Source organism: Microcaecilia unicolor, chromosome 1 (genome assembly GCF_901765095.1).
Source record: "Microcaecilia unicolor chromosome 1, aMicUni1.1, whole genome shotgun sequence".
NCBI lineage: Eukaryota > Metazoa > Chordata > Amphibia > Gymnophiona > Siphonopidae > Microcaecilia > Microcaecilia unicolor.
Window position 1 is genome coordinate 82713097 of NC_044031.1, and position 25996 is coordinate 82739092.

The 25996-nt window shown below is 40.7% G+C and overlaps 1 protein-coding gene across 1 annotated transcript in view; it reads right to left on the reverse strand.

Annotated features, from left to right (window-relative positions):
• DIP2C (disco interacting protein 2 homolog C) overlaps positions 1-25996 on the reverse strand; it is a 763198-nt gene that overhangs the window by 142870 nt on the left and 594332 nt on the right. Inside the window, 3 exon segments of the mRNA XM_030198809.1 lie at positions 5967-6175; positions 13804-13940; positions 20180-20319. Of these exon segments, the coding sequence (XP_030054669.1) occupies positions 5967-6175; positions 13804-13940; positions 20180-20319 (486 nt within the window).

Below are 25996 nucleotides of genomic sequence, written 5' to 3' on the forward strand. Positions count from 1 at the left end.
CACTGCTTTGACGGGGCATCCGTTGCCCAGCGCCGGAGCCACAGCAACCTCCATGCAGTGACCACCAAGGACACCTGCTTATTTGAGGTCCACACAAAATCATACAGAGCGACAACCAAATAGACAAGCTCAGGTTCCATATATGGCATGCCTGACGCCATGGTCGCTCCCAAGTCATTATCGGGCTCAGCCACCCTGCTGGGCCCAGCTCAAACATGCTCTGGCCGTGAAAGAACTACAAATAGCCACATGCAAGGCCAGCGCCGAGACCTCTTGCACAACCTTCAGGGGAATCCCCCCCTCCACTGGAAGGGTGGTTTTCTTGGTGATGGCCATCACCAAGGCATCCACTTTAGGCAGGTGACACCAGTCCAGGTGGTGCGCCACCACCGGGTAAAACTGGGACATAGCCTTGGTCACCTTCAGCCCTGCATCTGGGGTAGCCCGTTGAGCTGTAATGAACTCCTGAATGGCCTCATAAACCAGAAAGGCTCTAGGCGGCTGCCTAGTATTAGCCATCTTCAGGTTCACCACAGCAGGGGATGGCGTCGGCTCGTCCTTGATGTTGAGCACCTCCAGCACCTGTGTTATGAGTGATGGCAACTCCTCCTTAAGAAATACCCAGACCGCTGTGAAGTCATCCAGCTCCTTGAGGTGGGGGATGGGGGGGGGGGGGGTCTGTCACAAATCTATAGACAATGCTGCTTCCAAGCACTGGGGTGATGTGGGACCCATAAACCCCACTTCAGACACGGGACCCACGTGCAGCCTCTTCTGCACCGGATCCCCAGAGAGAGATTGTACAACTGCCTCTGAAGCCCCATGGGGGCACATAGAGACGAGGAAGGCATCATCTGCAAATTTGTACACTTTAGCAGATATGCTTGATGCAGCAATAAAAAGAACTCCAGGGAAAAGGGCTCTCCAGCCCCTAGGGCCTCCAAACTGCCTCCTTCTGCACCTGTAGTGTCTGATGCCAACCTTCCCATCCAAAGAGGACCATAAGAGCACCACCTCAGAAATGTCCCCTGAAACCTCAGATGAAGCCTCAGAGGGGGAAGTCAAAATGGCCACCCCTATGGAGACAATAGGAGCTGTGCCGTCATAGGAAGTTTGCAGGGAATGTGCCCATGTGCCTGAAGTACAAGAAAATTCCCACTCAGCAGGAAGAAGAGAGAGTCAGCCCCAGGTGAGGCCTTAGAACACCCACAGGGCACAGGCCTGTTGCTGCTCGCCACTTCACACAGCGGGAGCAGTGTTCGCTGCCATGCCTTGCTAAAAATAGAAACTGCAAAACCTGACACAAATAAGGTTTTAAAGGGACACGCACAGGTGTCCCCGGCCTGGGTCTCAGTAAAGGTCAACATCCCCAGCCCACACTAACCTGCTTGGTAGTACTAACTCACCCCGAGTACAGCATAAAGCCACTCCTTCAGTGCCTGTTGATTTTTTTTTACTTTTTAAATTAGCATCTGAAAAACAAATAACTGCTGCCACCTACATAGTAACATAGTAAATGACGGCAGATAAAGACCTGAACGATCCATCCAGTCTGCCAGCAAGATAAACTCATTTTACATGGTATCTGATACTTTAAATGTGAAGAAAATTCCATGTATGTGTCCAGAGAGGGGTTATTTCCACTGGACTTAGCACCCCCAATAATTTTGAAAAGTTGGCTCCTATGCCCGAGTTTGATTTGTCCTTGCCATTCTCAGGACACAGACTGTAGAAGTTTGCCCAGCACTGTTCTTAAATTAAAAGTTCTGAAGCTAATGTCGAAGCCCCTTAAATTTACACTCCAGCCCATCCATATCTATTCAGTTATGATCAGAGAGTAGACTGCAGAAGTCTGCCCAGCACTGGTTTTGCTTCCCAATTACTGGCATTGCCACCCAATGTCTGATAAGATTCCGTAGATCCATTCCTTCTAAACGGGATTCCTTTGTGCTTATCCCACGAATGTTAAATGCCATTACTGTTTTCATCTCCAACACCTCCCGCAGGAGGGCATTCCACGTATCTACCACCCTTTCCATGAAAAAAACACTTCCTGACATTACTCCTGAGTCTGCCTCCCTTCAACCTCAATTCATGTCCTCTAGTTCTACTGCCTTCTTGTCTCAGGAAAAGGTTCGTTTGTGGATTAATACCTTTCAAATATTTGAACATCTGTATCATGTCACCCCTATTTCTCCTTTCCTCCAAGGTATACATGTTCAGGTCAGCAAGTCTCTCCTCGTATGGTTTGCAACGCAAATCCTATACCATTTTTGTAGCTTTTCTTTGCACCGCTTCCAGTCTTTTTACAGCTTTAGCAAGATACGGACTCCAAAACTGAACACAATGCTCCAAGTGGGGCCTCACCAACGACTTGTAGAGGGGCGTCAACATCGCCTTTCTTCTGCTGGTTATACCCCTCTCTATGCAGCCTAGCATCCTTCTGGCCAGCCGTCACCTTGTCACATAGTTTCTTCACCTTCATATCCTCTGACACCAACACCCCAAGGTCCCTCTCCTGAGTCGAGCTTATTAATCTCTCTCCTCCTATCCGGTATCTCTTTTGGGTTTCTGCATCCCAAGTGCATCACTCTGCACTTTTTGGCATTAAATTTTAACTAAGTTCAGAAACCTCTAAATAACTTCTAAATACAAAAAAATAAAATAAAAAGTAAAAACTAAAAAAACAAAAATATTAATGTGAACAGTGCTCAGTTTTTTTTATACTGCATTACACAGACCTACGTCATTAGCAGTTGTAATAACACCAATCCCACAAAATAGCACTCAGTTCCAATCCTCCCTACCTCTTATAAGAAAACCTTTTAGTCACATGTTTTAGAAGCGGAAAAATCCAACAACACAAAAAAGATGTCACTTATCTTGGGTCGCTATGATGATTCACAACTGGGTAATGTGTTCCTAGATTTCCAGTAACAAATATGTAATGCTTTTTCTTCTGCAGTGCTGTCATGTGAGTTGAATAACAAACTTTAAAAGTCATAAGTACATAAGTATTGCCATACTGGGACAGACCAAAGGTCCATCAAGCCCAGCATCCTGTTTCTAACAGTGGCCAATCCGGGTCACAAATACCTGGCAAGTTCCCCCAAAACGTACAAAACATTTTATGCTGCTTATCCCAGAAATATTTTCCCTAAGTCCAATTTAATAATGGTCTATGGACTTTTCTTTTAGGAAGCTGTCCAAACCTTTTTTAAACTCTGCTAAGCTAACCGCCTTTACAACATTTTCTGGCAACGAATTCCAGAGTTGAATTACACGTTCAGTGAAGAAAAAGTTTCTCTGATTCATTTTAAATTTACTACTTTGCAGCTTTATCGCATGCCCCTTAGGCCTAGTATTTTTGGAAAGCGTAAACAGACGCTTCAAGTCTACCCGTTCAACTCAACTCATTATTTTATAGACCTCTATCATATCTCCCCTCAGCCGTCTTTTCTCCAAGCTGAAGAGCCCCAGCCGCTTTAGCCTTTCCTCACAGGGAAGTTGTCCCATCCTCTATCATTTTTGTCGCCCTTCTCTGCACCTTTTTTAATTCCATGGATTGAAATCCCATATGCAGTCAATTCTCCAATCGCCGGGGTCTGATTGGAATGCAGTTCCACACTGAGCTGCAGACATGATCGGAATGCAGGTCTATTTTGAACTGCAGATATAATCCTACTGATGACGCTATGTTATGCAAAACGTGGACCATGTTGAGGATAAAGAATATTATTATTGAGGATAGAGAATATATCCACTGGAATTGACTGCATATGGGATTTCAGTCCATGGACTTTTAAAGTTTGTTATTCAACTCACTTGACAGCACTGCAGAAGAAAATGCATTAAAGTGAGGAAACAGATGGAAAATAAGACTGAAAATACTATAATGCCTCTGTATCTCTCCATGGTGTGAACTCATCTCGAGTATTGCGTTCAGTTCTGGTTGCTGTATTTTAACAAAAAATCTAGCAGGATTAAAAAAGGTTCAAAAGAAAAGCAACCAAAATGACAAAGGGGATGGAATTCTTCTCATATGAGGAAAGGTTAAAGAGGTTAGGGCTTTTCAGCTTGGAAAAGAGATGGATGAGGAGACACATGATTGAGGTCTACAAAATCCTGAGTGGTGTAGAACGAGTAGAAGTGAATTGATTTTTTACTACTTCTAAAGGTGCAAAGACTAGGGGACACTAGAGGAAGTTACATGGAAATACTTTCAAAACAAACAGAAGGAAATATTTTTTCTCTCAACAAATAGTTAAGCTCTGGAACTCTTTGCTTGAAGATGTAGTAATAGTGGTTAGTTTATCTGGGTCTAAAAAAAGGGACGAAAAATCCATAGTCTGCTATTGAGACAGACATGGGGAAGCTACTGCTTGCCCTAGGATTGGTAGCATGGAATGTTGCCACTATTTGGGTTTCTGCAAGGTACTTGTGCCTGGTTGGCCACAGTTAGAAATAGAATACTGGGATAGATAGACCATTTGACTCAGTATAACGTTTCTTATATTCTTATGTAATATGCACGAGATCTATTTGCATGCACTGCCTCCATTGTATGCAAATAGATGTCATGCATATTCATTGTAGAAATCCTGAAAACCCATCCAGGAGAGGGCTGAGATTGGACACCTCTGTTGTACTAGAGGATCTCAGGATTTGGGATTCCTTCTGCAACACTCTTGAGTCCAAATGAGAGCCTCTGAAGCAGTTTATCGAGCTGAGCAAGTAGTGAATCGTATCTATTTCAGCTAAGTTTCTCATATCTGTTTCCTTATTAATCTGTTATATCTTGTCGTCCTCCTCAAGAAAGAAACATTTTACTGATAACCCCCATCTATAAACCCTCTGTCCAGGGTCAGGTTACTATCACACGTCATGTGAACAATTTTATAGATCCTCTCACAGGTGAGATGATACAATTGCCCTCAGATGTCACTTCTTGATAAGCTTAGCTCTGGGGACTCTAGTTGTATGCTTTGATCATAACTTCCACAGCAGTTGTCCCCTACCCCTTCTCACTTCCTCAGCTGGCAAAGCCCTTCAATGTTGTCTCACGCTCTGCCTCCCACTCCTCGGGACACAACGCCTCATCAAACAATTATATCACCATAGCTTGTGGAGGCAGGGGTTTAGACAGAAAAAGCCTCTCAGAACTATGGTTGTCCTTCTTCAGCTTGTGATGCTGGTCAATTGTTCTGCAGCCCAAGGCCATCACCTTCTCTCTAAATGTCTAACTTTCAGGTTTGCATGTGTTTTATTCTTCTCCATTCCAAGCTCTCTCCTGTACATAGGTGGAGTTTCAGCCTTCTATTCTTTGGGAGCTTCATCACTAAAGATAATAGTGCTCTAGGTGATCAAGGTTCTCCGCCTCATGTTCAGAAACTGATTGCATAGGGGCATACTGACACTGGGAGTAGTATGACTTGTCCCTCCTCCTCCCAAGGATCAAAGCTGTGATGGCTTCCTTTTTATCTTTGTAACATAATTGCAGTGACCTTTCCCCTTAGAGCCCAACATGAATCCACACAGAAAACAGCAAAGGTAACTCAAAAAGATATGCTGATGATGTTCCAAATGTCTAGAAGTTTATTGTCTAACACAAAGACTTGACAACACAACAGCATATAGTGGAGCCCAATGTACTAACAATTTTTTCGACAGAACATGGTAAAACCCTTTCATACATCTAGCCCCCCAAGCATTTTTTTTCTGATGTGCCTGTAAAGGAGCTCTGCAAAATGTATGTGAGAAACCACTAGTATTCATAAGCTTTCGTCTACTTACAAATTTCCAGATGTTTTTCTTTGCATCATTGCACAGTCACTATAAACAATTCAAGAACTCAAATAGCAAGCCAGGAGTAGATGTCTCTTTGTCAAGTATAAGAAGAAAAAGTGCTCTTTGCATCACATTTTGAACCAAAACACATTTTCTGTTAAGCATAAATGCCAACAAACCTTCCCCTGTAGACAAATTTCATGGGTTCCACTGCTAGTGCCGTTGCTACAATGTCATCAGCATTGTGTCTTCGACCACTCACAACCATTAGACCGTCCATTTTACCCACAACAAAGACAAGTCCGCCTGGTCCAATAAATCCCAGAAGTCCAGTCCTTATAAAAGGGTATTCACTAATCAGAGCTCCTGAGCATGTCATTGGAAACACCTGGAAGAAGGGTCAAAATAATTTGTACAAAATTAGCTTTGGGAGCATAGCAAATGAGATGCATTTTAAAATCATGGGTTTGGTAAAACGCTGCATTCTAAATGTCCATGGTTTGACCTTGTCAAAAAGAACTGTATTATCAAATGTACTAATTTCCTGAAAACGCTTTCTGCTCATCTTATGATTGGGATGCACATCTGATTCAGATAAAATGCAGTGAATTTGGAAGGTAAACCTGCAAGGACTGTTCATCAGTGCTGGAGAAGCGTTGTTCTTTTCTTATTTTTTTAATAACATTTGCTGGAAATCTGCTGATGATGCTATAAGACTGAGACACATCAAATGGATCTGCCTGAGATGAAAACGTGGAGAACCAACCCAAATAACCTGTACAACTGATTGCAGAATCTAGAAAAATGCTAGATATTTGGAGGATATGGATAAATCAAGGATATACAGGGTGAGGCAAAAAAAAAAAAAGTAACTCCTCCTAGAGTTTATTGCCATTTTCTCAGCAACCGCTTTGAATTTCAACGAGAAATTTTATGTACTTAGTGATCATACTTACATGTTACTATTAAACAACATTTAATTATCTTAAGCTATGTTGATGTTACTGACATTTTAGCGTTACCACCTAAAGATTTTTGTGCATTAAAAATGTTTGAGTTAAAACACTGTAAAATAATGTCATTCAAATGATACAATTGAATCAGAATTTCGCAGTCACTGTGAATGCTCTAAGTGTCCACCCCAAGATTTAACACAGGCCTTCAGTCACTTTGGTCCCTGTAGAAGCTGTCCTAGATCATCAGTGGTGCTTCCTTGAGTTTGGCGACTGGTTGTGGCTTTGGGTAGAGTTTGTGATAGGCCTCCGACCTTGTTCCCCAGACAAAAGTCTACATCACTGTGATGTCACTAACAGTAAGCTGGCAGCCCATAATTTTTGAACGAGCAAAAATCGTTGATGGTCACACTAAAACGTCTGTAATTTTGCTGTGTTTCAAGATAATCTCATTCCACTCAGCATATAAACATAGATAGTAACAACAAATACAGCTGTACAATTTCACATTGAAATTCCAAGCGGTTGCTGAGAAAACAGCAAAAAACTCTTAGGAGTAACTTTTTTTTTTTTTTTGCCTCATCCTATATAATTATGAAATTTGTGGTTAGATCATGAATTTCTATTTGGGAGGCAGAAGACAATTCTGGCTGTGAGATGAGATGATGTTTCAGGACGCCTACAATAAATCTGCATGAGACTTCTTGAAAATCTGACTGGCTGGGTGTGTCCTCAAGACTGATTTGAGAACCTCTGTGTTAGAGGAATTCAGATACGCCAAAGATACCTATAATGGACAAGCAGTGAACATTTTTTTCAGTGAAAAGGAAGTTCTAGAAAAGGGTTGGACTATCATGATCCTCGAATGCCACAACCCATTTAGATTTTCAAGATTTCCACAATGAATATGCATGAGTTTGATCTGCATGTACTGCTTCCATTGTAGGCAAATAGGTCTCATGCATATTCATTGTGGAAATCTTGGAAGCCTGACTGGACTGTGGCCTTCAAGGACCATGGCTGCCACCCCTGTTGTAGAACAAGAGGTCAAGATTCGAAGGGGAGGAGTAGCATTAGAGAAATGATTTTGGATTTAGCCCACACCTTTTTTCAGTTATAGTTCAAAATGAGTTACATTCAGGTGCCGCAGATATTTTCCTATCTCTGGACAGCTTACAATCTAAGTCTGTACCTAAGACAATGGAGGGTAAAGGGACTTGCCCAAGATCACAAGAAGCCATAGTGGGATTTGAACTCTGGTCCTCAGCCTGCTGCTCTAACCATTAGGCAACTCTTCCACTCATTAGAAAATATTTCTTCATAGACACAGTGGTGGATGCAGAGAACATCCTATCAGTGCCATGTAGGTCAAAAGACTATAATGTAATTCAACTTTGCATGGGATAATGTTAATGTTATAGTCCCAACACCTGAAAATAGGTTCAGAGTAAATTACAATTCAAAATAAAACCAGTCTACACAACTGGGAGTTCACAATAAAATAAACAAATTAATATAAAATAAAATACAAAATACATCATTATTTAACTAGAAAGCACATATTTTCTAAAGAGATTTGTTTATAAAAACTTATGAAAAGATAACAAATGTCACAATTGAAATTTCACCAAAGTTGGTAAAAGATTCCAAACTTGAGAGGCCTGATATGAAAATAAAGCTGTAAAATATTTCTTAGAAAATAAGCCTCTATAAGAAGGGAGATAGAGATTATTACGAGTACCATACATAGAAGTCAGTACATTAATCAATGAGGGCCCCTTTTACCAAGCTGCGGCAAAAGGGGACAGGAGCTGGCATTTGACGCGTGTTTTACACAAACGTAGAGGCCCCCTTTTACCGCACCTTGTAAAAGGGAAGTCTCGCTTTCCTACAGGAAATGGCCGTGTGGCAAGTAAAGCACTTACCGTGCGGCCATTTGGGGAGGTCCTTACCACCACCCACTGAGGTGGCAGTAAGGGCTCCCACATTAACCTGGTGGTAAACGGGCAGCATTCGGCACTGCCCAATTACTGCCAGGTACACTCCGGCGCTACAAACTTTTTGTAGCACCGGAAATGACGGCGCGCTAGGGGTGGGAAGTACCACCGGGCTGCTGCAGTAGCCTGGCGGTACTTCCTGTTTATTTATTGCATTTATATCCTACATTTTCCCACCGTATGGCAGGTTCAATGTGGCTTACAAATTGCTAAAAAGGCAGTTACAAAATTTAGATTTGTAGAAGTCTAGTATACAATACAGAAGTACAATAAATGCTTAGGATGATATATTAGTATATTGTGAAGAGGTTAATATTATTATTTTCCATTTCTGAACTTTTCGTGATTTATGGTGGTGTGGGATTAGGCAGATCCAGTGGGGAAAGACTTCTTGAAAAGATGTGTTATCAGGTTTTTTTCTGAATTGTGGGTAGTTTTCTGTGAGTTTCAGGTCTTTGGGTAGTGAGTTCCAAAGTTTTTTGCCTATAAAGGAGAGGCTAGTGGCATGTGAAGATTTGTATTTTATACCTTTGCAAATTGGGGTAGTGAAGGGTTAAGTAGGTTCTTGCTGTTCTCGCCACGTTTCTTAATGGTAGATCGATAAGTTCCATCATGTAATCTGGTGTGAGTCCGTAGATGATTCTGTGGACTATTGTGCATATTTTGAATGTTATGCGAGCGTTAATAGGAAGTCAATGTAAGCTTCTTAGGAGGGGTTTCACGCTTTCAAAGCGTGTTTTTCCGAAGATGAGTCTGGCAGCCGTGTTTTGTGCTGTCTGTAGTTTTCTTACGATTTGATCTTTGCAGCCTACGTAAATACTATTGCAGTAGCCTACATGGGTTAGCACCATGGTTTGGATCATGTTGCGGAATGACTCCCTGGGAAAGTAAAGTTTTATACGTTTGAGTTTAACAAAGTGTGGAACATTTTCTTGGTCTTGTTCTTAGCTTGGCTTTCTAGCGATAGGTTGCGGTCAATTGTTATGCCTAAGATTTTCAAGTGGTCTGAGATTGGGAGGGATGAACCCTGTGCGTTAATTGCCGAGGGGGGAACATTATTGTATTAGGACGAGAGAATGAGACATTGGGTTTTATCTCTATGCCGATGCCCAGGATTCCATGAAGGTCATGCTGTTTATTATTTCCTTGGTGATTTCTGTGGGGTTTTGTTTGAAGGGAATATAGATGGTGATGCCATCTGCATAGAGAAATGGATTGAGGCCTTGTTTGGATAGAGATTTAGCCAGTGGTGTCATCATTAGGTTGAATAATATAGGTACCTTGTGGTACTCCATATTCCGCATTCCAAAGTGGAGATATATACTATTAAACAACTACTATTAAACTACTACTACTACTATTAAACATTTCTATAGCGCTACTAGACTTATGCAGCGCTGTACAAATTAACATGAAAAGACAGTCCCTGCTCAACAGAGCTTACAATCTAAATTGGACAGACGAACAGACAGCTAGGGGTGGGGAAATTGCAGTGGTAGGGGTGATAAGTGAGGGTGTTGAGTAAGAGAGTCATGGTTAGGAGTCGAAAGCAGTAGCAAAGAGGTGGGCTTTAAGCCTAGACTTGAAGACAGCCAGAGACTGAGCCTGATATATGAGTTTGATTTGACTTGGTATGTTCTGGATTTCAGAAATCCCTTGATCCAGGAGAGTACTTTTCCTGTAATTCCTATCTTGTCAAGGATTCTCAGTAGTATGTGGTGGTTGATCATATCGAATGCATTTGATAGGTCAAACTGGAGTAGGAGGATGTTTTTACTGCTTGCTATTTCCTGCTTGAATCTGGTCAGGAGTGTGGTTAGTATTGTTTCTGTACTGTGCTGAGGTCTGAAGCCAGATTGAGATTTGTGCCGTATGTTGAAATCAGTGAGGTATTCTGTTAGTTGTTTTGTGACTATGCCTTCTATCAATTTGGTTGTTAGGGGTATGGATGCTATCGGTCTATAATTCGAGCTGTCTTCTGCTTTTTTTTGTGTGTCTTTTGGGATGGGACTTAGTAGGATATTTCCTCTGTCCTGTGGGAATAGGCCTTTTTTGAATAGATAATTAAGATGGTCTGTGAGTTCTGTAACGTATTGATTAGGAGGGTTTTTCATTATATAGTTGGGACAGGGGTCTAGTTGGCAGTGGGCGGAGGAGAATTTTCTGAGTGCGTGAGCTATTATTTCGGTGCTTAGATGAGTGAAGTTATTCCAAATACTGTCTGCCGGGTATTCCCTTGAGTTCGGATCTAGTTTGTTTATAAAGGTTTCCTTTAGTGTCCAATGTTCCCATCAATCTGTTCCGGTATGGCTTATTACGGGAACATTGGACACTAAAGGATTAATATTTCCCTGATGCAGATTCCTGCATAGATTGGTAATTTTTTCTTCAAAGTATTTGGCAAGATTGTCTGCCTGTGGGAGGTTTGCATTCGGTGTAGTTACTGTTTTGGTGTTAAGTAAGTTGTTTATTAGTTTGTATAATTTCTTTGTGTCTTTGTAATCTGTGCCTATTTGTTCTCTGTAGAAGTTTCTTTTGGATTGTCTTATTTTATATTTGTATTTTGTTTGACTTTCTTTCCAGGCCTTTAGTGATTGTTCGTTTTTAGTTTTTTTCCAGTTTCGTTCTAATTTTCTAGTTTATGTTTTTAGAATTTTTAGTTCTTCATTAAACCAGAGTATTTTATTGCGTTTTTGTGCTGATTTTGTATGTATGGATGCTATTTTGTTGAGGATTTCATTGCATCATTCGTCCCTAACAGTGAAGAAGTCAGTTGAATTGGTTTAGCGAGCAGTAAGACCGCATTGGGCTCACCGCCGCTTACTAAAAGGAGACCTGAACACATATAACAGGAAGCCACTCCCTTCAAAATCTTATAAACAAAACAACAGAGCTTAAAAAGTCCCTAGCCTCCACTGGCAACCAGTGGAGTTTTTTTTTCAAAACCTGGGGAAACTCTATTGAATCTACCTAGACCACAAATATTGCTGTATTTTGAATGGTTCTGAGTCTTCTCAATAAATATTTCGCACAACCAAGATATAAATATTACAATAATCAAGCTTTGTAAGCACCAAAGCTTAAACCAACAATTGGAATGACTCTAGGGTAAAGTATTTCTGAATACATCTTAATTCACTCATCATCCAAAAGCTTTTTTAAACAAGACAGTTTACTTAGATTCCCAAAACATATTATGTTCTAACAATTCTCCTAAAATTTTCAAAGATTTTTTTCCAGTTTATAAGTTAGACCATTCAGTAAGGCTTCAAAGGAAATCTTGATTGTCAATCAATCAAAGGAAACATAGTTTTCTCACTATTATTATTAAACATCCATATTGCTATCATTGCCATACAATTCTCTATATGTGGGATTACTTTCACCACATCTATTTCTAGAGGAATTAGAATTGTAATATTGTCTGCATAAATATAAACTTCATAACCCACTACTTCCAATTGATAGCCCAATGATAACTGTTAAGTGGACTATAAATGCCAAAATTAAATTCTTAAGTATGGCCACTGTGACAAGATCTGCTTTCTAACAGTAACTCGGCAAGTCCCTGAAGGCAAACTGATAAAATAAATACACAAGTATAAAATGGAAACAAGCAAGGGAGAGCTCACTTACAAAACCTTTACTCGCCTACACTAGACTATTAACAGTGTGTGCCCACCAATGTTAGACTTTCTTTGCCATAATCAACATGAATATATATTCAGCCAAATTGCTACTCTTGAATAAAGAACCCCCAATATTAAATAATGATCAGGTATAAAGGGAATATTATAACTGGTAACAAAACATATATACAGTCAGCTCCAAACCTGAACAGATATTTTATGTAATTATACAAAAACAGGTCTAACTACTTTAAAAAAAAGATACAGATGACTTATAAATGGTACAGAGTAGGAAGACCAAAATCTTTAAGGAGATGGGACTCCCCCCATACGAAGAAAGGATAAAGATGCTGGGGCTCTTCAGCTTGAAGCAAAGATGGCTGAGGGGAGATATGATAGAGGTCCATAAAATAGGGTAGAGTGGAATGGGTATGCATGAAGCTCTTATTTACTCTTTTCAAAAGTATAAGGACTAAGGGATGCAATGAAATTACTAAGTAGTACATTTAGAACAGATCAGGGAAATATTTTTTTACTTATCTTGTAGTTAAACCCTGGAATTATTTGTGCTAAAGGCAGTTAGCTTAGCAGAGTTTTAAAAAGTTTGGAGAAGTTCCTAAGGGGCCCTTTTATAAAGGCGCGTAGGCGCCTATGTGCATCAATTTTGGAACTACCACCCGGCTACCGCGTGCCCCAGGCGGTAATTCTATTTTTTACATGTGTCCGATATGTGCGTCAGAAAATATTTTTTTATTTTCTGCCATGTGGCGCTAACTGGGCAGTAATCGGCAGAGTACGTGCATTGACACTTACTGCCTGGTTAGTGTGTGAGACCTTACCACCATGTCAATGGGTGGTGGTAAGGTCTTAGGCCCAAAATGGACATGCACCAATTTTTATTTTGCTGCATGTCCATTTTCAGGCCCCCCCCCCCTCCCAAAAAGGCCTTTTTTACAGGCACACTGGAAAATGAACCTAGGCGCGTTCAAAACATGCGCCTACACTAGCGCAGGCCATTTTTCGGTGCATTTCAGTAAAAGGAACCCTAAAAGAATAGTCCATAAATCATTATTAAGGGGAAATCCACAACTTATTCCTGGGATAAGCAGCGTAAAGTCTGTTTTTCTCTTTTGGGATCCTGTCAGGTACTTGTGACCTGGATTAGCCACTTTTGGAAACAGGATACTGGGCTCGAAGTACATTTGGTCAGTCCCAGTAAGGAGATGTTTATGAACTTAAAGAAATATCAAGAATTTACTAATGACAGCAAAACGTGAGAGAAAACAAGATTATTACACTAGCTGATTAACTAAAATTTCTTTGGCATATTTCTGGAAAAATAATCTATCACATGAAGTTACTGTCTATCATTCAACATTCTTTGAAATCTGAAGAATTAAATAAAGGATTGTGTGATGAATTTTTACTTTGACCTACCTCAAATGTGTTCTTGGTCATGCCTGAAAGGCCATAGTACGATGTACCCGTCGCCAGAGCACATATGCAAAGCTCCCCTATTTCATCTGTTCTACACAGCTGAGGAATCCCATCTGGTTTCACTGCACACATTATAGCTGAAAATAAAAATACAACTTCTGTAACAGCTAAATACAATCAACCCAAGAATACACAACTTGTAAAAGGCACACTACTGCTGAGCACAAATTAGACAAATTTTAATGCTGATAGGGAACAGTGGTATGGGATAAATTGACAGTGATGGACAGGTATTGCAGCCATGAAATTGGCAGAATGGCATCCACTGCCAGAAGCTATCTTGGCACCAAAACTGGGTTATATTCCCTACTGTGGCTGCCACACAGCTACCCTCACTGCCTAACATATCTGTGCATAAACAGCGAGAGTCACAGCAATAGGCATTTATCCTTCATTACGGAATATACCTAAGCAGATTACTCATAGACAGTTTGTACTCCGCAGAGTCTAAGCGTTTATATACTTTTTATGTCATCAGGAAGCAGCAAGGTATTTGACACCATGTGTATTTCATTAAGGCTAGCTAAGAATCACCACACATCCAATAAAAGACTCCTGAAGGCGGCCTTTTTGGGCTGAAACACGACTTTTGTCGAGTCTCAGATGTTGCAATAAAACCAACTGTTTTTGGACATCGTCTGCTGCTCTTCCTTTTGTCACTCTCGCTGTGTTTGACTTGTCTGTGTGATTGCAAGGGTTACTGTACTGTTCTGTGTTTTTTTTTGCTGTACTCATAGACAGTAACATCAGAGAAGCTTACCCAATATAAGTTTAAAAACATTTACTATTGCAGAGAGAGGAATTGCAATAGTTTATAGATGAGAAACTGGTTAATACCAGTGCAACAACAATGGGAAATTTGATGTGATTGGTTCAGTCATGAAATATGTGTTTTCTAATTTAGGAGCCCTTTTACTAAAGCTTAGCATGTGCTAACGGACATTAGTGTGTGCTAATTGCCATGTGGCCCACAGATTAAAAAAAGTAGGACACACAGTATTTAGCGTGTGCTAAGCTTTAATAAAAGAGCCCCTTATTTTCTTACTTGTGGAGGAGTAGCCTAGTGGTTAGTGCAGCAGACTTTGATCCTGGGGAACTGGGTTCGATTCCCACTGCAGCTCCTTGTGACTGTGGGCAAGTCACTTAACCCTCCATTGCCCCAGGTACAAAATAAGTACCTGAATATATGAAAACCGCTTTGAATGTAGTTGCAAAATACCACAGAAAGGTGGTACATCAAGTCCCATTTCCCTTGTAGTCGACTACAAATGTCTTGAACATTTTTTCTTTGCATATTCATCTTACAAGACAGATGTTCAATCATTTATCACCCACCTTTCCTAAAATGTTCAAGGCAAGGTACAACAGAAATAACATTAATCCCAATGAAGAAAATTTCAAAATATCAAAAATTAACAATGATAAAACCCAAAATAAAATCAATATAAACAACAGAGTAAAATATCAGCAGAATCGAAACTCAAAAGAAACACAGGCCTGCTGAAAAAGCCAGGATTTAATCAGTTTTCTAAAGTCCAGCAAGCTCTCAAGACAAGCATATTTCTTTGGGAATAGAATCCCACTGGGTGTGATACAAGAGAAAACTTCCCCCTATCTGCATGTTTGCAACAGGGGATGTGATAAAGAGAATTTTTTTTTTACATGTGTATGTTATATTTCCAACAGATAAGGATCATTAGAAAAACAGAAAGAATGAACTAGACCGTATTTCGTAATAAAGGTCCAGATTATATGAGGCCTTAAAACCAAGACAAATTTTAAATTGGATCCTGAAAGCGACAGGATTCTCTTATGCTGGAGAAACACTTAAGAGCTAGTTTGCAGTTTAGTTAATGAATTTTGGATCAGTTGGAATCTCTGTATACTTTTCTGTGATAGACCGATATGTAAGAATTGTAGTAATCTAGCTGAGAAGAAATCAGAAGAGCACAATTATCTAGAAAAGTACATATATGGTGGAAACCATCACGACTGAGAAACATGCTCTTCACAACAGAAGAAACATGCACCATCAAAGCCAAAGCAAAATCCAAGATAATTTCCAAGCTATGCACTATAGCACTAGGTGAAAGGATAACGTCAACCTATAAAGGACAAACGCTTCACAACAATCTACCTACCTATCCACAAAGATTCGGTGTTTTCAGGATTAAACTTCAGTTTAAGATTCAACCAGACGTCTATCTGTTCTAGCTCATATAAGAAAGAATTGTGTCTTTGGCACCAGAACTGACTGCAAGACATAGCTGTATGATGACAAATCATACCAAACCAACCAAAAAGCTTCTTCAAAGGTGCCGTATAAAGGCCACTGGGTGGACTCCATAAGGCCAAGAATAGGAGGAAAATTCCTTAAGGAATCTCTTAAGGTACATCTTCTAGAAAAAGAGCCAAATCAAGCTACCACATTATCACTTCTACCCAGGTCTGATAAGTGATTTCACCAAATGTGAAAACCAGTGGTTATCAAAAAGCAGCAGAGAGATCTAAAAGAACTAGCTGAAAAGCTTCAGTCAAAGGGGTATATTTACTAAGGTGCGTTAGTGTTTTTAATGCGCTTGTAAACTTAAGGCGCGTTAAACGTTAACACGCCTATACACTTCTATGGGTGTATTAGTATTTAACGCGTGCAAATGGTTTACGCACGTTAAAAATGCTAACGCGCCCATAGCACCGCTTAGTAAACCTAGCCCAAAGTCTAAATGAAGGTTGTCTTCTAGAGCAGTTAATGCTATTTCCATCCTGAAACTTGGTCTTAACAGCAGGCTGAAGAACAGCTTGTTAACTACCTTTATCCAACAGACTTTATTTTCATAAAAATAGAATAGTAGGAACTGATCTGTAAAAATAGTAACTTTCTCCATCAATAGATGAAGCATAAAATTCTCAAAATGAGCCTTGCATAATACTCTCACACAGAGCTAAATCTACAAAGCTTCATGTATTCCACATCAAGCCACCTCTGGCAGATTTCATTAGCCAAACAAGCTAGGATCTGAGGTTCAGGGAGGAGTCATTCCTTTAATTACATCAGCAATTTCAACATCATCTACAAGATACATAGTAACATAGTAGATGACGGCAGAAAAAAACCTGCACGGTCCATCTAGTCTACGTAACAAGATAAACTCATATGTGCTACTTCTTGTGTATACCTTACCTTGATTTGTATCTGCCATTTTCAGGACACAGACCGTAGAAGTCTTGCCCAGAACTAGCCCCACCACCCAAACACCAGCCCCGCCTCCCAATCTCGGCTAAGCTTCTGAGGATCCATTCCTTCTGCACAGAATTCCTTTATGTTTATCCCACGCATGCTTGAATTCCGCTACCGTTTTCATCTCCACCACCTCCCACGGGAGGGCATTCCAAGTATCTACCACTCTCTCCATGAAAAAATACTTCCTGACATTTTTCTTGAGTCTGCCCCCCTTCACTCTCATATCATGTCCTCTCGTTCTACTGCCCTCCCATCTCCGGAAAAGGTTCGTTTGCGGATTAAGATGAAAGAAATTTCAAATCAGTGATCATTTAAAAAAACGTTACTGTGCACTTAACTTATACGGTTTTTATGCTCTTGGGCAAATGCCAGAGCCTTTGAACAAAAAGCATGACAGAGTTTTGCATGAGAAAGCAAGAACTACAATGACTAGATTATACAGAACAGAGCAGCAGGCTGCCCAAATATGTTGGCATTTGACACCTCCACAGCAAGCAACTCTGCAGGAAAAATCTGAAAAGAAATGGTTCAAATGATGGAATGGCCTGTTAAACAGCTTTTCATGGTGATATATTTCAATTATGTGTAAATATAACTGTATCTGTACCTAGATCTTGCTACAATCCATGAGTGTGTATTTGAAATCAGAGGAATATCAAGTATGATAAATATATCTAGCTATACCTATATACATATATAAAATGTGAAGACAAGGTCTGTATGCCATATCCTAATTCATTTACTCAAAGTATTAAATATCAATAAAGGATGAAAGACTAATATCACAATTCAGTATACTCTTTCAAAGCAAATAGTTTGCAGTACTTATAAATCTCAAACTACCACCGGTGTACAAAAACGTAAAGGGAAAAAAAAGCCTCAGAACCCTTTCTCCACTTCTCTAAAACAGAAAAACCTTTTGTGGCAGAATCAACAAGGGTGAGTTCACTTCACAGGCATAAAAAAACCCCTTGAAAAATGTTTGTTAAAACGCCAGTGGTTTCAGCATCTCGTGGATCCCAAAAAACATGACTTTTAATGTGAAAAAGCAAAACTTGGCTTTAAACATGTGCGACTGCCTCCACTTAAAACATACACCAACTAAGGCCTTAGTTTCATCAGGTGGCAGTGTCAAGGTATAAACAATGTATCTAAAAAACATAAAAAGAAAAGTGCTCAAATTACAACGTGAAACTTCAAAGCAGGGGCGTATCTGCGTGGGGCCTCAGGGGCCTGGACCCCCGCAGATTTCGCCCTGGACCCCCCTACCGCTGCCAACCCTCCCCCTCCGTTGCTCGCCTACCTTCGCTGGCGGGGGACCCCAACCCCCGCCAGCCGAGGTCCGCGTCCTCCTGCCGCTGCCGGCTGCCTTTAAAGAATTCCGTCAGCTGGTGGGGGACCCCCAACCCCCGCCAGCCAAGCCGAGGTCCTTTCATTTTTCCACTGAAGCTGGCGCCGACGAAAGTTTCTTTTGAGTCTGACGTCGCTGCACGTTGTACGTGCAGGACGTCAGACTCAGAAACAGAATGAAGCTGTCTCTGAGTCTGACGTCCTGCACGTACAACGTGCAGCGACGTCAGACTCAAAAAAAACTTTCGTCGGCGCCAGCTTCAGTGGAAAAATGAAAGGACCTCGGCTTGGCTGGCGGCGGTTGGGGGTCCCCCGCCAGCTGACGGAATTCTTTAAAGGCAGCCGGCAGCGGCAGGAGGACGCGGACCTCGGCTGGCGGGGGTTGGGGTCCCCCGCCAGCGAAGGTAGGCGAGCAACGGAGGGGGAGGGTTGGCAATGGCAGCGGCTGGGGGGAGGGGGATCGGCAATGGCGGCGGCGGCGGGGGGGAGGGGCTATAATGTGCCCCCTCACTCTGGCCCTTGCCCCCCCTACCGCCGCAGTTCAGATACGCCCCTGCTTCAAAGTGATACATGTATAAGGTGCAAAACCTTCCATGAATGACTGTCTATTTCTTGTTGATTAAAATGTGTAGTACTTGCCAGCATTCTGTTGCACTCACATCCTACAACGTCAACGGATCCCAAAATTGCAAACAGAAGAACCGGAAGGGTTGAATGCCAGAAAAGATTGGAGACGGTTGGTATAAAACTCCGCTGCAGAGATTTAATGTTTGCCGTCATCTGTGGACCGATAGTGACATCAGTTTGGAGCAGTTATAAGGAAGTGGTACCGGCCAGTTCTTTTGGGATCCGTTGACGTTGTAGGATGTGAGTGTAACAGAATACTGACAAGTACTTCATGTTTTAATCAACTAGAAATAAACAGTCATTCATGGAAGGCTTTACACGTTATACTTGCATCACTTTGAAATTTCTTTTAATGTTTTTTTAGATACATTGTTTACACCTTGACACTGACACCTGGCAAAACTCTGGCCTTAGTCTGTGTATGTTTTAAGTGGCGGCGGAGTCGCACATCTTTAAAGCTAAGTTTTGCTTTTTCACATTAAAAATCACATTTTTTTGGGATCCATGAAATGCTGAAACCACTGGAATTTTAATAAACATTTTTCAAGGGTTTATTTTATGTCTGTGAAGTGAACTCTCACCCTCGTTGATTCTGCCACAAAAAGTTTGTGTTTTACGGAAGTGGAGAGAGGATTCTGAGGCTTCTTTCCCCTTGAAGTTTTTTTTTACTCCAGTGGTAGTTTCAGATTTATAAGTACTGCAGGCTATAGTGAATTGTGATGTCCTAATTCATTCACATCTTTGGTAAACAAATTGAAAGTAGTCCGCTATGTTCAGAATTGGGGAGCATCATTTGACATGTCTACTGACTGCTAGATGCACAATGCCTCTTAATCCACCATCACAAGGAACTAAGGTCACCTGCTCTGAAGCACCTTCAAGTGCTGATCTTGCACATGCTGCATAATGAGACAAAAGCCTACAAGGACTGTATTTGGGTCACAAAAAATAAACACTTGCAATTCAGACTTTACAAACTTTTTTTTAAATTACCACTGTTTCCTTGTGAAAATCTTATAAGCATGCATATTATTTCTCTAATAAGCAAAGTTCAGTTTAGTCAAATGGCAGTACTCTGGAAACACTGTGAAACCCTACCTCCTGGCATCACTGTGCCAACATCTTGCACCGTCAGGACAGACAGCTTTTCTTCGGAATCCACTCGAATCACACCATACGTGAGACCGTGCATGGACAGAACTCCCCGGCCTGGAGGCTGATTGCTGTCATCTGTTGGCCTGCAATAATTGTACTTATGTTTGATTTGAAAAGGACTCAAGCCCCCTGGCACTCCAATTCAAAAACAATGGGCAACCTTGGCTATGGTAAACAGTCCAAAGACCATGACCACAACCTCACGCAGAATAATCCCAAGCACTCCATCATTATGGTAAACCTGATTTTTATTTGCAAAGGAGAGGTTCTTGGCATTCTCAAACTGTACATAGATATCAGCATTTAGTGAGGAATCTTCACAGTACTTTATATGCATATTAACTACTGTTTATCTTATCGCAATACATTTTAAAACTCAATTTATTCTCCAACATAAATAGTTGCATCACCTCACCTGTTCTCTTTGTTCAGTGGTCATAAGATATTAGTGCTTTTGTTTAATTATATAGTAAATCATCTTTTCTGTAAATGAATGTCCTTGGTGATGCATTCCAGAATGTAACGCACATCTATAACTGGACAAAGCAAATCCTTGTCCCAGCTAAGTGTCCCAGATTCCTTATCTTTGGGTTTGGTATTATTTATTTTGTGAGTTTATTGCCTGCCAATCTGAACTGGCTTGTTTTTATGTAAGCCCAGTCTTATGTAATGTTATCCAAAAATGATGATTAATCAACAGGCTGTGACCTACCTCACAACCCGGGAGGGTGTACAAGACCACGGTTACTCCATAAGCACATATAGGTATTAGCCACAAATAGGACACCTAACTCTTACCTTTCAGGAAATCCAGACTGCCCCAATTTGACTGACTGTTCACTTGTCCTTTAGATTGTAAGCTCTTTGAGCAGGGATTGTCTTTCTATGTTAAATTGTACAGCGCTGCGTAACCCTAGCAGCGCTTTAGAAATGTTAAGTAGTAGCAAGTAGTAGCCACAAATAGGACAGGAGGAGCTGAAGTAGACAGCAGGTACAGGGGACTCCTTCATCCACGAAGGACATTTGTGTATGATTCTGTGAACTATTACAAGCCAAATGCAGGACACCAACTGCGGTCCATGGCCAAGCCATTTTTGGTTCACAGAACAGAGTGGAATGAACTAAACAATTAAAAGAGCTGACAGCTTTTGTTATATGATCTTGTCCAACATGTATTCCCCTAGAGCAGGGGTCTCAACCTAGCCGGCCAAGTTTTCAGGATATCTACAATGAGTATGCATGAGATAGATTTTACACAGAATGGGGGTAGGACATGCAAATTTATCTCATGCATATTCATATCCTGAAAACCTGACTGGCCAGTTGCATCCAGAGAACTGGGCTGAGAACCACTGCCACAGAGACTAAGGGACAGGCCCACATTTAGGCACAGAGAACAAATGCAATCACCTAGGGTGCCACGTTTTAAAGGCGCCAACTATCCAAGACATAGAGGAGCCTGCTCCCGTTTTTTTTCCCTTGAGAGCCACCTGCACGTGCTGCTTCAGAAAGGCACCATGGCCTTCCTCTGCTCCTGTCTCACCAATCTTTGAAAACTCTGATACCTTCTCCCCCCCCCCCATCACCAGCTCTGGGATCTGCTATCAGGTCTTGCCTATATAGATGCCCAAATCTTAAACCTGGCCCTGCTATGAAGGTCATTTTAAAAGCATCTCCAAGTGTAAATAGCACACATGTAGAAAAGGTACACACGTAAGTGGCAATTTCAAAAGGTTACTATTGACCCTTGAAGATGGTTGGGATGCAGAGAAATCAAGGCAATGATTTTTGGGCATGGTTTGGGTGGACCTGAAATTTCTACATGTATTTCCCCACCTTATAATGGGAATACATGTATATGCAAACAAATTTCCCAGTTGGATTCTATACCAGCTCAAAGGCAGACAGGGTTTTACGCAGGGAACTAAGGGAGTAAATCTCATAATCCTCAGACTTTTTTTTTTTTACATTTCAGCTTCAATTATTTAAAACAAAAGAAAAAAGCAATCTTTGGCAGCTTCCAATGTTAACTGCTGTCCCTTATATGTGAGTTTTCTAAAACTGAAGGACTATCATAAATGTCAGCAATAATACATGAAGGTTGGGAATGGTTATTTCCATTAATAAGTGCCGGAACTCATTTGGTTCCACATATAACCTTTCAAAGTTGCTGCTTCCACAATTCATGATATAAATACACGTGTATTTGATCACACTCTTCTATATGTTTTGCAAAGCCTCTCCATCTGGAAGAGCCTTTTATAAAATAATGGTGGGATTATGAACGCCCTGAGATGTTCCAACTCTTTCCTCGACAACATATGCAAAATGGGCCTTCATATTAATCAGTTTCTAAAAGGGCCGAAACCATTTAACCGTGGTCATGTTCTTTCGGACTGAAAGTCCAACATGACAGCCAGATCTCCTTACCAAAAGAAAGAAAAAAATGGAAACATACAGCATATGTAACCAGAGTGAACGGTTTTAAACTAAGTTATGAGAGGATGAATACGTAAGAAATGCAAAACTAAGACAGGTATATTAAGACATATTACTACTACTACTACTATTTAGCATTTCTATAGCACTACAAGGCGTACGCAGTGCTGCACAAACAGCTTACAATCTAATAGACAAAAAATAAAGTAAGCAAATCAAATCAATTAATGTGTACAGGAAGGAGGAGAGGAGGGTAGGTGGAGGCGAGTGGTTATGAGTCAAAAGCAATGTTAAAGAGGTGGGCTTTCAGTCTAGATTTAAAAGGTGGACCAAGGATGGGGCAAGACGTAGGGTCAGGAAGTTATGTTGGAATGTATTGTATTTTACATGCATTGCCTGTCACCTATTATTTCACTGTGATTACTCTGTGACCTCTGATGTGAATTACTTAGAGAGGTCACACAGCTATGTAACTTCCTGTGGGGGTTAGATGCAGTAGATGCAGCAGATGCAGCACATGGAGCACATGGAGCTCATGATCTCTCCTAACCTGAGAGGATCTATGGTGGTGTGAGCATCCATTACCATCTAAGCACATGGAAGGAGCTGATAAGACAAATGTATAGTAATATGTATATATAAGCCTGTCTGATTATAATCTAACTACAAACTGTGAGTAAACAGATGTTTTGTTACTTCAACTTTAAAGTGACTCAGCAGTGAATTATTCAGGGTGAATGAGAGAGAGATGAAGAAAGAAATTAACATTTCTAAAGCTGAAGCTGTGTGTACTAAAATCTGCTAATTATTTACTACAAATAATCCAACAAAAGGGTTATGGGCCCAGGGTCCAGGAATTGAAAAAGAAGAGAAATATTACCAGGCAGAAAAAAAGGCCACATTTTTTTTTCTCTTAAGTTTTAAAGGAAGATTCAGTTCTGTCTCTCTCCCCCCACACAGCAGACAGAAGGCTAAGAAAATGGCTGAGGGAAGAAATTCACCATTGTTCTATTCTCTCAAGGTGCCTAAATTAACTGAGTTTAATTATCAGCAGTGGGAACTAAGATTCATATGTCTCCTTCGAGCAAAAGGATTGAATATATGCTTAGACCAGGACAGAACAGATGAAAATATGGCTGAATGGGACAATGCAAACTATTATGTGAAGTGCATGCTTTTGGAAGCTCTCTCAGGAAACAAGCCATATTAGTGGAGGGAAAAGATACACCAAAGGACATTTTATATAAACTGAGAACTATGTATGCAACTACATATGCAAAGCAGCAACCAATTTGGCTGGCAGAGTTGAATGAAACCAAATTAAGGGATAAAAGTAAATGTAATGATCACATTATGCATCTTATGTCTTCATTTCAAAGTTAGAACTTTCTGGAATTCCCATGTGTGATGCATTGAAAAGAGCATTTCTTTTTACCTCACTATCAAAGAAGTTTGATGTTTTTAGGTCTGTAAATGAGGCCATTGAAGGGCAATCTTTTGAACAGGCAACATCAAAACTAAGGCAGGAATGCATAATAAATGATTCTGAGGAGATGTGTTCTCAAAGTCAGTCAGAGAGAAATGAAACAAATTTCTTGGCAAAGAACAGAGGAAGGCGGAGCTATGGGAAAACTCCACCCAAGGGCAAGCTGATTTGCTACTCATGTGGAAAGGAGGGACATGTATCTAAATGGTGTAAGGAAACACAAAACACTCCCTCTAGCTCACCTAAGCCAATGGAACTAAAGAATTGTCAAACCAGGAAATGTATGAAGGACAAAGATAAACACAAGGGCTTTCTAATGGCAGAAAAATCTTTGACTATGGTAAATAATAATTCAAATGAAAGTACTTGGATTTTGGATTCGGGGAGCACATGCCATTTAACCAATTGTAAGGATTTCTTTCAGGAAATGTGTCCAGAAGAAGGAATTCTTAAAACTGCAAACGCAGGGACTGCTAAGATCCAAGCAAAAGGTATTGGATTCTTAAAATGCACAGTGCTAATGAAGTTAAAGAAATTCCTGTAAGTGATGTCTTGTATATTCCCCAAGCAGTTTGTAATATGCTTAGTGTATCTACATTAGATAAGAAGGGATTTGCGATTCATTTTGAAAACAGTAAGTGCACAATCTCTAAAAATGATGAAGTGTATGCTGAAGCTTTTATGCATAATGTGTTTATAAACTGAGCATTTCAGGTGAAGCCTCACATATGGTGCAAGTAAGGAAGAATGATGGTAAATGTAGTCCGGAAATCTGGCACCGCCGCCTGGGACATCGTGATTTTAAGGTGACCAGGATCTTTACAGTAAGCAACTAGCCACCGGCATTCAGATAAGTGCAGATGTGGTAAAATGGAGAAATGCATAGACTGTGTTACTCAAAAAGGTGTAAGACCCTCATTTCCTGCATACACAGGAAATAGGAGTAATAAAGTGCTGGACTTAATACACAGTGACTTATGTGGACCGTTTAATATCCCATCATTGGGAAATAACAGATTTGTGCTAATATTCTTGGATGATTTCTCTAGATATTGTGTGGCCTATTTGCTGAAAGAAAAAAGTCAAGTCACAGACATGCTGAAGAAATACGTAGCCATGGTGAGCAATAAATTTGAAAGAAAACCAAAGGTTCTTCAGACCGACAATGGTGGTGAGTTCACTTCACAAAGCATGCGCACATTTCTAGAACAAGAAGGCATTCAGCATATCACAACAGTAGCTTATACACCAGAGCAAAATTCTGTTGCAGAGAGAAAATTTAGGTCACTTGTGGAAATGACCAGATGTATGCTGTCAGATAGCAATCTCCCTAAAGACTATGGGGGGAAGCCATTCTCACAGCAGTGTACCTACAAAACAGAATGCCAACTAAAGGCGCTGAGCGCACACCACATGAGACATGGCATGGTAGGAAGCCAAACCTGTCACACATAAGAACATTTGGAAGTACAGCATATGCTCATGTACCAAAGCAAAGAAGGCATAAGCTGGATTCCACAACAGAAAGGGGCATTTTAGTTGGCTATGCTCCAGGACACAAAGGATAGAATTTTTGAATCTGAAAACTGGAATTGTTGGCATAAGACATGTTACATATTTTGATGAAAACAAAAGGGTTGATAAAGGCTGGATTATCCCAGATGAGCCTTATCATCCAGAATATGAAACTAGAACCATAATAGACATGCCAGTGTATAAATGCCATACCAAGGCAGATGTCTGAAAGCAACTCACCTGTATCTAACGAGGAACAGGCAGAGGAAGCAGACACAGAAAGGATCATTGAAGAAGACAGTACAGTTGGAGAAGGGGAA